We start from the raw sequence: 12,625 nt of genomic DNA on the forward strand, positions 1-12,625 counted from the left end.
GTCGAGGTCTTGGCTCATTTCGAGCTTTATCGTTAGATGGACTACGAAGTGCTATCAGGTGTAAGGGGTCACGTATATACCCCGTTACTTGCTTACACTACAGTTTTAAGGAAGCTCGCAATAGGACGACTGAGTCTTATGTTTAAGGAAAAATCAACTCTCACTAATTTTTAGGACAAAGGCCACTCAAATGCACGCCATAGACTAATTGGCTAATAATGGGTCTGGCTTCCCATATATCAGCCAATGGCGTGGCAGCATTTTCAGCACACGCTAGTCGTGTGCCGATGCACCTTAATATGTAAAGAAATCTACCTACTTATGCAATGGAGGGGACCATTACAAGGCACCAATGTCCGCTGCAACTTCATATACCATACCGCTGCTGATTAGTGCGCATTCGAGCGCCCACATTTCTGTCGTCAATATCCTGACGTGGTCCCAGTGCTAGACGTCCTGCTGCAGAGACCAATGTGGCCACAGTCCGGTACCCGCCGAAGGGTCAGTCCGCACGTATCTTTCAGTACCTCGTTTGGCAGCGGATTGCGCTCGACCCGCTCATCTGGCACCCCTCGTCATCATATCTTCGTGTCTGGGTTTCCACAAATTAAATGAGCTTCTCCTCTGTTTGCCACTGCTCCGATCTATGGATCAGGACACCATCTGCCTTTTTCGCTTCCTTTCCACAAGCGAAGACGCAATAATTTCAGTCGGATCAGATTCTGCTTGCGGAAGGGTGCTACGCGTTGAAGAGCGTATAGTCCTTTCCAAGACAAGAAGTAGAGAGCCTGCACCATCTCGCTGTAAGTCTTGCCCATCTTGCCTTGATCCGTACCTGCATTATGCTGCCTGATTGCCGCTATGATCCGTTTGCAAGCACGCCACGGCAGTTTTCACCGTCGCCGTCCAGCCCACTGTGGGCGCATTGCTGTTAGCATCGGGTGAGGCACCACTCATGTTGCGCTGCTATCCTGATAGATGTGCTTAGCGACCGCGATCTAGATGGTGTAGCTGGGCGATCTGGCCTTAACGGTTTATATATCGCCGTCGCAGGCACCCATAGATCAGTTTTCTATGGCGTCAAATGTGGCGCCATCGCTGTGAAACTTGGATCTATTAAAGTATACATCTTGGCCATCGTGTAGCGCAGGCGTACTGGCAGCTCAAGCGTCTTTCTGCTATAACGGCGAGTTCACAGCCGATTCCCCCCAATGCGGAGATGCTCTCAGCGTCGTTTTGACACCTACGTTCCTCGACAGCTGCCGCCTCAGCGCCGATACCCCCCCCAGCGCTCAGCGCACGTTTATTATCAACCGCTCCCACTGGATGTGGGTGTATCTTCACCGTCGTTAGAATAAATTATTTCCGTCTTGCCACCGCTGGTTAGTGTGACAGCCGTTCTTCGTACAGCCGTTGTTGTTTTGCAGAAATATCTGGTCAATCGCTGTTTCTTATGCCAGTACCTGCTCGGCACGGTACTTTGCTGAGTTCATGCGCGCTGATCTTTGGTTGGCCAGGACTTGCCAGTTAATTACATAAATGAGGTGGCCGTCAGACTGACTTGGATCGTACATTTGTAATCAGTACCCGAGTTGGTCTTCCTCGGCAATTGAAAACGACCGTGGCAATCCATTCGTTGGCACGTCGGACCCACAGTTCATGGACCGACTCGCTGGGTTGCTCCCTTGGTAGCCTAAACGCAGCGGTCATCCGACTTTCGATGGCCCGAATGGAACATTTGGCCCAAACTTTGTATTAGTCGGCGCATTGCTCGTCCGGATGAGAAGAATAACCATCGCATCTGGTAGCTTAGCTGACGCGATGTACAGATCGAGGCGAATTCCAATGGGGACCATTAAATCAGTACCGAAACTTTTATCAAGTCCGGCATGATGAGGTATAACTCACACCTCAAATTCGTATGCCATTTCCCGACCGAGCGTTACATTCACGATCGCTCGTGACATTGTCACGATTTTGTTGATATTTATTCCTTGTATGTAGATTCCCTTATCTCGACTGGTGACTCTCTTGAGCCGAACTTTCCTCGCAAAGAACTCCCTAATCGCCGAGACAATTGCTTCGGTGTCCAGAAAGACCTTAGACATTCGAACGCTCACATCTCCCGCTACGAAAATCCTCATTATAACTAGTAATCAAACGTCTGTGCTAACTACTATCACCGCCGATCTCCTGGAAGCAGCTTAATGTTTCTGGCACGGTGTGCAGACTGGTCTAGCCACCGAGTCGTACTTGCAATTGCTCGATTGTTATGTTCTAGCCAACCGAGCTCACTTTCAATACCGTCGATTTCACACATCCAATAGCCACTCTCGCTTCGCCCCTCAGACCGTTATTCTTCGCCCCAAAGGCGAGCAAAACGTTCGCCCCAATTGCATTACTGTGGCAGCCTGGTATATTCCAACTTAGTCCGTGTAGGAGGGCCGCCGAGTTTAAATCCCTCGGTATGTAAAGGTCTTGCAGATATTCTGGCACTTGTGGACAAAACGTTTCACGAAGGTGATCAACGTCTTGAATCAGCGGAGCAGCTCGCACTGACCAACTTCTTGGGTTTGTTTGCAGAGCTTGCAGCGTTCATAACAGAACTGAGCCGGATACCCCGGTCTCCCGTAGGCCACACAAGGTTCACGCTGTGATTTATCGCGTGATCCATTCCAGCGATTGGACTGTTTTTGTCGGTCATACAGTGACGGAAGTCGACGCGCCGCGTTACCTCGACTTCAACTAGAGTCATTCTGATCTATCACCGACTTCTCCCGACGGTCTACGGTCTTCCCGTTGTCGATGCAAAAACCGGTGTATATGTAGTCGCTGACCTCCGCGGAGGCGTACATAATGGACTGGCCCTGATCGCTCTACTCGCTTTCGGAGTTGTACGAATTCAACAAACGCCGATCGCGACGATCTTCTCCGTCCAAGTCTGCATCAACGAAGGTGATTCTGCGATTTCGACTGGCCTCGCTACGACTGCATCTCTCTTATCGGTGCCCTTTTCGGCGGGCTTCTCGACGAGACTCAGCGCGTCGCCGCAGCTCTTTTCGCGTATCTTCTTTGCCTCGCGCAGACACAAGTCGGTATCGCTGCTTCTTGGGTTTCTCACCGAGGATCCAGCGGCTGATAATTGTTCTATCTTGACAATGCCTTCCAACTGCAGAAAGTATATTAAATACATCACACCGTCGTCTGTACAATGCAACAAGAAGTGTTTGATACAACTCAGCTGGAAACGGCCCTTGATTTTGATAAAATGATCTCTCTCCAACAGAATGGATACGGCCACTGTCTTTCTGAGCTCGGATTCCTGGATGATGACGACATTGAAAGCAGCGATGATATTTACATTTTAGTCGACCTGCCTCTGAGTGTAAATAATATGGTTTATTGTGATCGTAAGTTTCTTACTACCTCCCTACTCGCTCTTGCTGATGGAATTTTGTGCAGGAGAAGCCAGAAGAATAGCTTTCTGGCACTGGGCTGCGGTCTACATCACTCTGGGATTGGCTGCATACCGGCACCTTTTTTCAGCGGGTAAAGCCTCACTTGCAAAAAAGGATGCTTAAAAGGGCTGCTGAATGCTCCGAGTTTCTCCACGTATGCCTTGGTTGTTCTAGCGATGTTATCAGGATATTTGGCGATGCCGCCAAGAAATATTACTGGGGGTCAAAAGTAAGGAGTCTGCGGGTTAGCTGTTCTGGGTTAGTTGTGTAAGTGGTTTGACGATGCAGCCAGGCTAGCATGCATTTTGCTCTGTCATCTACGGTACTAAAAAACGAGTCTTGATGTACCACACCATCTGAACACTAGATTAATCATCAAACCAGTTTTTGCTGGTGTGCATCCCTCCGCTTGCGTCTTCCGCGTTCGTGGCGTGTCATGAGCACTTTTCCCACTACTTCCAGTATATCTGCTGAGTTAGCGTCTTCCTCCTGCTACTATCGCCTATCGAACGGCTTCAAAAACGTCTATAACCCAATAGGAGCCATAGTGCGGAGGCAACAGAGTCATTTACCGGAAGACCAGCCGCCCCTAGTGCCCGTAAATAGTGCTACCAACAGTGAAAACAATGAGCCAGGCGGTCCTAAGACGCTGGATCAGCTGCATCTTCGTGTTCTGAGCAGGGACGAGCACTTTGTGGTGCTGAACAAGGGCCCCGACGTGCGGATGGACGGCGCTTTTGACGTGACATTGGAGAAAGCGGTGAGAAGCATGTTGCAATTTGGTGACGGGTGAAGAAAAAGCAGCTATGGTACAAATAACTGAAATCATTTTGCTCGTTACGATGCTAGTTGGCGAGGAATTTTCCTCAAGTGGAAAAATTCCGATGGATTCACCAATTGGACTTTGGTACCAACTACTATAAAGTAGAATTTGAGAATTTGAAGACTGACAATGTAGTGGTGACTGAACTTGCAGCGACGTCGGGTGTCTGTGTTGTTAAAGAGTGAGCGGAGATTTTGAAGAAACGCTGAAAAAAAAGCTGAACTTTGTTGTGTAGCGCGGCAGCGACAGGGTGTCGACTTTTTCGCGAAAAGCAGGTGCAGAAGGAATATTTGGCGGTAGTAAGAGGACATTTGCCGTTCAATCCGGCGGAGAGCGTGGATACCGCTGGTTTGCCTGCGAAAGCCTGCACCTTTTCGAAGTTAGGTTTGTTGATTCAAGACATGGAGGAGATGGAGAGGTTGAGGAACCAGCAGCGAGGCTCCAGAGCACACCAGAAAACGCCTGGGTATCCTCGTGGAGTCCGACATGGCCCGAACTTGTTTACGATGGAGCAAGCTCAGCTTCTGCGCGAGAGTCAAGAACACCCAAGAGGTGAAGTACGGGGCTCCAGTAATAGAGCTGAAGCACGGGAGTTGACACCCGCGGAGTTGGCATTCACGAAGATGACGTGGCCCGATTTGACTAAGGAGGAGAAGGGCGCATATACGGAAAAGGCAAAGGCAGACAAGCAACGTTTTCTAAAGGAGTTCAGCGAGTTTTTAAGTCAGGAAAAGGTCCGACTCGCTTGCAAGCGCAAGTACGAGAGTTTCGATGGAGAAGACAGCGAGGAAGCGAACGAGCCGGTCGCCTATGTATTCGACGCTCCAATAATTGAGCCACACCGAAGTACTGGAGTCTTCCGCATGTTGGTGGGTACTGAGACGGACACTGCAGCCAAGCAGTCGACCACGGTTTGCTTTGTTTTGGGCCACGCAATGTACAAGGGAGAACCTGTGACGAAGGTGTTGTTGCGTCCACTAAACGGCCGTCGACACCAACTGCGACTTCACATGGCACACCATGGCTTTCCTATCGCAGGTGATGTCACCTACGGCTCACAAGAGGATGAAGCACCTCGAATGATGTTGCACGCGTGGAGAATTTGGCTTCGCGGACGTCCGGCAGATCAGGTTTGTAGACAACCAGGGGGTCTGTCAGACGGAAGATGCTAATGATTTATGTTTGGAAATCGTTTTAGAAAAAGTATGGCGATCTTTACTTCGAGAGTCCAGATCCATTCGACCTCATCGTGCCAAGTGAACGTGAAGTGTGTACTATTACATACCACAAGCACAAGGAGCAAAAGGCAGCTGAAGCGAGCAAGGAATCCTCAAGCCAAAGTGCTTAAATGTTGCAGATCTTGAGATTTGACTGGCATCTAAACTCCAGCTTCGTCCAGCTGATGCAGTACGCCGATTACGTCCACGGTCGATGGATGCTCAGGTCCCTAAATTACAAGACAAGATCCGGCAATCAGTTCAAAATTTGAACACAGTAATAGAGATAACCTACCAGTGCGTTGATGTAGATATCTAGAGCCTGTTTCACGAAAGCCTTCGCCTGTATGTGGTCCCCCAGGAAGAGAAACAGCAATCCCAAAGTGTACTGCACTTCGCCAGTAGCGACATGCTTGGAACCCAGTAGATTCTGGCGGATACTGACAATCTGTTGAAGCATGGAGCTGGCTTCTTGGACACGCAGACGTCGATGTTCCAGCATCCAAGCAGCCGTGTCTTCAGGCGGATTAGTTAGGAACCGATACCAGATATCCACGACTTTGTCCAGCATGGCAAGTGCACTGTCGTTTTGCTGATTACGTTGCTGTAGCTCACGTTGTCGCTGTTGAGACTCTTGTTGAGGCTGCGCTTGCTGTTGTCTGACAGCTGCACGTTGCATGCGGTGGAAGATGAGGCCCAGACAGAAGTAAAGCTCCGACGTGTACAGATGATCGGGTCCAAAGAGTAGAGAACAGTGGTAGGCGCCATGAGCTGCACGTTGAAGACCTTCAGAGAAGGCGCCGTACTCAAGATGCAACAGACTGTAGAGTTTATTCATTCGAATCACAAGCAGATTCTTCGTCTCTTCTGGTAATTCCGGTTCAGAAGCCCCAGCACCAGTTTGTACTGTCGAGTTGTCGACACCGACTTTACGATCTTTGACCAGTAGCCAATTCACTAAAGAGAGCACTTCCTCGGCAGGTTTGAGTTGCCTCTCTCGCAGCGAAATTTTGACTAGCACGAGGTAAAATGGGACGAGTTGAAGCGAGTTCTTGCCGTAATTGTCGGTCGCCAGCTTCAGTGCTGCTACTGCTTTCGTATGCGCGGGCTTGAGTTGCCTTAGGAAACACAACTCTTCACTCTCACGACGCATTTGCTCACATTGTTCGTGCGCAGAAGGACCATCAGAGGTGTCTTCAGGACCGTGGCGGTGAGGACTTGTGGACATGACCGAGAGGTGATGCTATAAAGGGTCGGCTAACGTTACTTATTGTTGTTGCATATATTTGAAACTTAAGTTAGAAAAACCGAGCTTTGCGGCTTGCACGGAGTTAATAAAAATATAGGTGTGAACGGGATCTGGACACAAGTTATCAGCTTAACGTCAATACCAGGCCTTAAACCGCCATAACGCTGGAACGCATTACATTCGGGCAGGTGTCTAAAAGCAATTTCTTTAAATCAGTTCCAGCTGCATTCCCAGCGAAAGCCTAGTTTCACCAGCAACAGTACTACTAGCACGTGCCGTACCTTCGCATTCCACTTAGCGACCGTGCGCTTATCGAACCCGTTTCCATCGCAATGATCAGTTACTCCGCTGGTAAACCGGCACTTTCGACAATTAATTTTGACGCTGGAAAACCCGGCACTTTCGACAATTAATTTTGACGCAACCAATTTCTGGTTGCTTCCAAATTCGAATGTTTGGAACACCGGCAATGATTCCCCTCAGCACACCCATGTGCACGGTCTGGTCCCAACGCTTGCATTCGCATAGAAAAAGTGGCACGTATACATCACTTGAGATGGCCGAAAGTGTAGCCATCGTCAGTACTCGTACGGGTTGCAAGTATGAAATCTGGCCATTCAGCATCGGGAGGAGCAAGGAAAGGAATCCTCTTCTGCACTAGACCAGTATAGCCGGAAAATAAATCGCATGTCTTGACTCATTTTCAATTGGAATAATCTGCAACCCGTTGTGAAATTCGTCGAGCAACGCACTGAAGAAGCAGCCACTTAGTCGTGAAGCAAATGAGCGACCATGCGACCGTGTTTCCTAATGAGCTTAAGTCGTTTTTCACTGCATGCGCAGCTCCATTTGATCGATCATAGTACAGTATTGTAGTCCGAAAAACGCTTCCCACCTTGTACAGTACCGAGAGGTAACGCAACGCGTCCGCTTCAATTTTCGGGAAAATACACTATGGTTTCCGTGTCAACCATCAACTTTCCTTCTGACAACTCCTCATCAGTGAGCTGATCGTCCAGCAAGTTTGCGAAGTGAAAATTCATTCTTGAATGTAAACTCGCTACCTGAAGTATCAATCACTACAGGCTTCGTCGTTCTTCTCAGCAATAATCTTGCGAATATGCTCAGCCACAGTTTCACTCGAGTTGCTGGCAACGGAAAGCCGGGTGGGCAGTGATTCCAGCGCCTTGAGGATCGGGTGTTGCTCAATCTCTGACTCAGCGACACCTAGTGCCTTCGACACCACGGGGAGGAACTTGCCGTAGTGGGCAGTGCCGACTACAACTACCGCCGAGTTTGGCTTGTCTGCAAGGTTATCCTGGACAAAGTGCATGGCAGCTGCTGCGCCAATAGCGCTGTGCGGGTCGAAGAGGTACTGATGCATCGTTTTGTACTCCGCAATAGTGGAGCGCACCTGCTCCTGAAGCACCGCATACGATGCCATCTCGTCTTGTGCCTTGGAGAGCAGCTCGCCCGAGATCGTGAGCTCATTAGTCTGCTCGAAAGCCTGCATCCAGCCGCGTAGAATGTCGTGGTTCTCGCCGGACAGAGCGAAGAGATAACGTTCAAAGTTACTCGACACGCAAATGTCCATGGACGGGGAAATCGTGTGCTCGATGTCGCGGCGGTGGTATTTTCCTGTGGAGAAAAAGCGGTGCAGGATATCGTTCTCGTTGGTAGCCACAATCAGCTTGCCAATGGGAACACCGAGCTTCTTGGCGTAGAAACCGGCAAGGATGTCACCGAAGTTGCCTGTTGGGACGGAGAAGGCAACCTCGCCGCTAACACCCTCGTCGTGAGCACGGAAGTAGGCCCAGACGTAGTACACGATCTGCGCCAAGATACGCGCAAAGTTAATCGAGTTGACGGCACCTAGGTTGTACTTGGCCTTGAAGTCAGCGTTGGCAAAAAGGTCCTTGACGATAGCCTGGCAGTCGTCGAACGTGCCCTTCACAGCCACGTTGTGGATGTTCTGGTCCAATACAGTAGTCATCTGTCGCTGCTGAATGGCGCTCACACGACCCTCGGGGAAGAGGATGAACACCTCGACGTTCTCCTTGCCGCGGAGACCGTATATGGCCGAGCTACCGGTGTCGCCTGAGGTGGCGCCCACGACTGTGATCTGGTGTTTAGGAGCGTCAGAAGGCAGCGCCTCGTTCTTGCGCTTTAAGAAAAACTCGAAAAGGTTGCCTAGAAACTGGAGAGCGATATCCTTAAAGGCAAACGTGGGGCCATGGAAGAGCTCAAGCACCAGCATTTGATCCGTCACCTTGACCACCGGCGCCACCTCATCGGAGCGGAACGTGGTCGCGTTGTAACTCTTGGTCACAAGCTCACGCAGCTGGTCACGCGAGATCTCGCTTTCGTCAATGAAAAGGCGCATGACCTCCACGGCCAATTCCTGGTACGAAAGAGACGCCCACTTCTCCAGCGCATCAGCTGGAAGCGTAGGGAACTCGTCAGCTTCGGGTATCAGCAGGCCACGGTCGGAAGCCAAGCCCGTCAGCACCGCCTGCTCAAAGCTAAGGCCGCGGACGCCGCCGCGAGTACTACGATAGTGCACCATCGTAAGGAGTTGCCGGCAAAAACAAGAGTGCGTTGGCACAAAGGTTGCGATGTGAGCCGCTCAGAAACTTCTTGCAGTGGAGACGCGTCCTCCGATAGACACAACATTGGAGCAACACTCATCGTTGCGCAAACGAGCTGACGTAGAATTTGTGAGCCACATAATATTAATACCTTAGAGGTATTAATACATGAGTTTATTAATATTACAGACGTAGTGATAAAATCGAGGAATTACTAAAAGGGCCTGGTTGGGGAACGTCGTTTCGGTTTTGACACTTTCAGATGGACCTAGCCCCAGTCTGATCCGATCCATTGGCTCTCGGTTTTGACTCGAGAATACGGTCAAATAGCTCACAGCGGCGATCGCGTCTCTTTATTACAAGCCTTTCCGAAACTTAGCCAACCCTGCAGGATGGCGCTTCACGTCACTCAGTCGGTGCAGGGTTTTTCGAAGAGCTTAAATACAGGTGGCAGCGTGTACACTCGTTGTGAGGACTAAGTGATTACACGACAAATTCCACAGTTGGCATCTGCTATCGCACGCATGTAAGACCCATTACGGTAATAGAGTTTATGCAACGCTTCTATTGCTGCTAGCTCGCTGCTCTAAACCTCTTACGCATAACAGAAGTCACCGTTTGCCATACCAACTGACTACGCCGCTGCTTGCGCGCGTTTGGCGTCACGCCAGGTACCGCTAAGACGTCTTCGCACTGGCGAAAAGCAAGTACGGCTGTTTCGGTGGTAAGTGCTCGTGCGTCGATATTGAGCGATACTGCTTGCTGTTCGACCAGTCCCATTAAGAGCTTGAAGCCTGGTCGTCGTTTTTCCTGCTTAGCGTCTCTAAGATCGACACTCTTTAGCCTGTGAAACGTAGTAGAGATCTTGATACATCCCCGCAGCACCAAAACACCCATGCTTGCTCAGCCGTGCCTTCGGAGAGTGTTACACCTTCAGAAAAAGCGTAAAAGCTTCCGCCCCTGCTGTGAAGTGCGTAGTTAATGCTGCTGGCTCGATCAGCCGCCGTTGTGGCCGTTGTTGTGTCTGCGACTGTGCCAGACTCGCCTCTGTCGCCCAGATCCGGTTGATGGCGCAGATTATTCTCCTTCTCGAGGCAAATAAGTAATGTAGTTGCAATGCGGGCACAGTTCGGAGTACCCCGGGTATCTGCGGTGTCATCAAGAGCTGAACGAACACCCGCAACTACATCGCTTACGATATTCTGCTGTGATTTTCGACTGCGGCATTTAATGATCAAAATTAGGATAATAATACAACATGAGGTGGTATACCAGTGGGTGCAATGCTGCCATCTCCACTGGCCACGTCACATTTGATAAACGTTTTGAGTTCGTGCAGAATCTGTTCATCCCTCATTAAAGGACGGGATGACTTTCTGGCAATTTGTCCTTCAAGTACTCGTGATGATAAATAATAGACGCCAGCGAAAATTCGCCAATTAGGGATGCGCATTGGGATAGTTGGCGAAAGGCAATTAGTTTGGCCGACTCCACTTGTCCACACCCTTCTCGAAATCTTAGTGGTAAGGTACATCGAGTATGGGCAAACCCGACACTGTCCGACAAGCGAACATATCTCCGGCTGAGTCGTACCTCAAATACCGGTCTTGAACACCCCCCAGAGCCCAATCAGCCCGTACGTAAACATCAATGGCAGGCGGACATGCCGTCGAACTGGACGAACAGTATGTAGCAGCACCTTTTCTGATGGAATGGGTACCGATGTCATCACAGTTTGTACCACGGCGCTCTAGCTCATGTGCCATACTGGTGCTCTCTAGTACTCGGCGAAGCGCTTTACGAAAGCGATCATACTGGTCGCTCCCGGTAACACCTGAGTTGCACTCGAGTCAACACCTATACACCAGCCAGTACAAGCCTACATGGATAGATCGCTAATGTTACAACTACGAACAACACTATGAGGCAAAATGACATCTAATAGTACGCACCGATAGCGAGAATTGGACAAATATCAGGCATCAGGAGGTTCGCGTGTATGTGCCGAGGGTCCCTTGGGCGAGTACCGCCCTGGTCGTTTTTCATGTGGGCTAAAAATACTTTTAGGGCATCTTCACCCCACTCCATGTGGTTGTAGCATATATATAACTGTATTTGCGGCTCGAGGCGTTAGGTTCCATGACATCAGAAGAAATGCTCGCGCGGACACCATCTCGCGCGACGAAGATTTCATCATTTCCGCTGCAATGCTACGGTAGAGACCGAAAGTCATTAGATATTTGCCAGCCTTAATTGAGCCATTCCCACTGCTAATTGCACCCGCAATTCGATGTTGCAAGCTTTTAGTATGACAGCCCAGCTTGCGCTCTAGCTGAGGAGTCATGGTAGAATGGTAGTCGCGAAAAAGGTTGTACTGTGCCGAGCGATGCCCTGCGTAGGTTGAGAATGATAACCGCCGTTTTTGTTTTTTTATGGACAATATCCAAGCTAAGAAGTCAGCCGTCGTCACGTCGTTAAAAAGAAGCGGGGGGGGGGTCCGGCGCAGACGAGAGTGCAGCGAGAATTGACGATTTAGTTGCATCACCCCTGCAATCAAACTGCAGTTCGTCGCGGAGCTCGGCAGTAATTAGGGACGGCTTGTACCGCAGCATCCAATTCAGCATTCGAGCGGTAGAGTTAAGGTAGCTAGCACGCGACTTTGTCGCGATTGTACTTGCCCTTGTGAGAGCAACTTCTTCGTCCAACTCGGCAAGGTTGATCTCGTCATTGGCAGCCATCGAATTTTTTGCAGAGGGAGCTTTCAGAGTGATAGTTCGGCGACCTCTTAAGTTTGATTACCGGATGACTGTCTGGTACAGTATCCATTGTCCTGCAGCTATTGTTATTATAACTACATTTTGTAAGACAACTGTTGAGCAATTCGGAAAATACCGGAAGCTCGTCCGGTGATTATATAGTCAGTGACCTTATGATTTCCGGTAATTTCCAGGTAATTTATAATGACGGACATCGTTTACCAGAGGTACCTATTTTTGCGATGTGGACCGTTCTGTAAAGGTCAATCAAAGAATGATAACGCTGTTTCCTCCCACCCTATTTCGACAATTCCTTTCTGCATTGTGCGGATCCCAGCTCGCGCTGGGGTGCAACTGAAATCGCTTCAGATGAGTGCCTGGCGCTCATTGACGTTGTAGGAGCAGCGCCGAGCAGATCGCGAACAAAATATAGCCGCACACAGATACAGAAGGGAAGCCATGACGGAGGAACAAAGGGACCACCGAAAAGAAAAAGAGCGGTATCGCCGTCGTTCTCGGCAGTACAAGAAGGGT

General features: G+C 49.8%; 2 protein-coding genes across 2 annotated transcripts; one reads left to right on the plus strand and one right to left on the minus strand.

The window, feature by feature from the left end:
- Nucleotides 1–3,268: 3,268 nt before the first annotated feature.
- Nucleotides 3,269–5,812, plus strand: PITG_13138 (uncharacterized protein; the record flags this gene model as incomplete). Its single annotated transcript, XM_002900614.1, has 5 exons — nt 3,269–3,385; nt 4,021–4,218; nt 4,716–5,150; nt 5,320–5,411; nt 5,480–5,812. 4 exons carry the CDS (start codon nt 3,269–3,271, stop codon nt 5,362–5,364), a joined length of 795 nt encoding a protein of 264 aa, XP_002900660.1.
- A 1,949-nt stretch (nt 5,813–7,761) lies between these two features.
- PITG_13139 (threonine synthase) lies at nt 7,762–9,348 on the minus strand (the record flags this gene model as incomplete). The annotated part of the gene is made up of 1 exon (XM_002900615.1): nt 7,762–9,348. One exon carries the CDS (start codon nt 9,311–9,313, stop codon nt 7,820–7,822), a length of 1,494 nt encoding a protein of 497 aa, XP_002900661.1.
- Between the last annotated feature and the right edge of the window lie 3,277 nt (nt 9,349–12,625).

The sequence above is a fragment of the Phytophthora infestans genome, genomic scaffold (genome assembly GCF_000142945.1).
Source record: "Phytophthora infestans T30-4 supercont1.25 genomic scaffold, whole genome shotgun sequence".
Classification (NCBI taxonomy): Eukaryota; Oomycota; class Peronosporomycetes; order Peronosporales; family Peronosporaceae; genus Phytophthora; species Phytophthora infestans.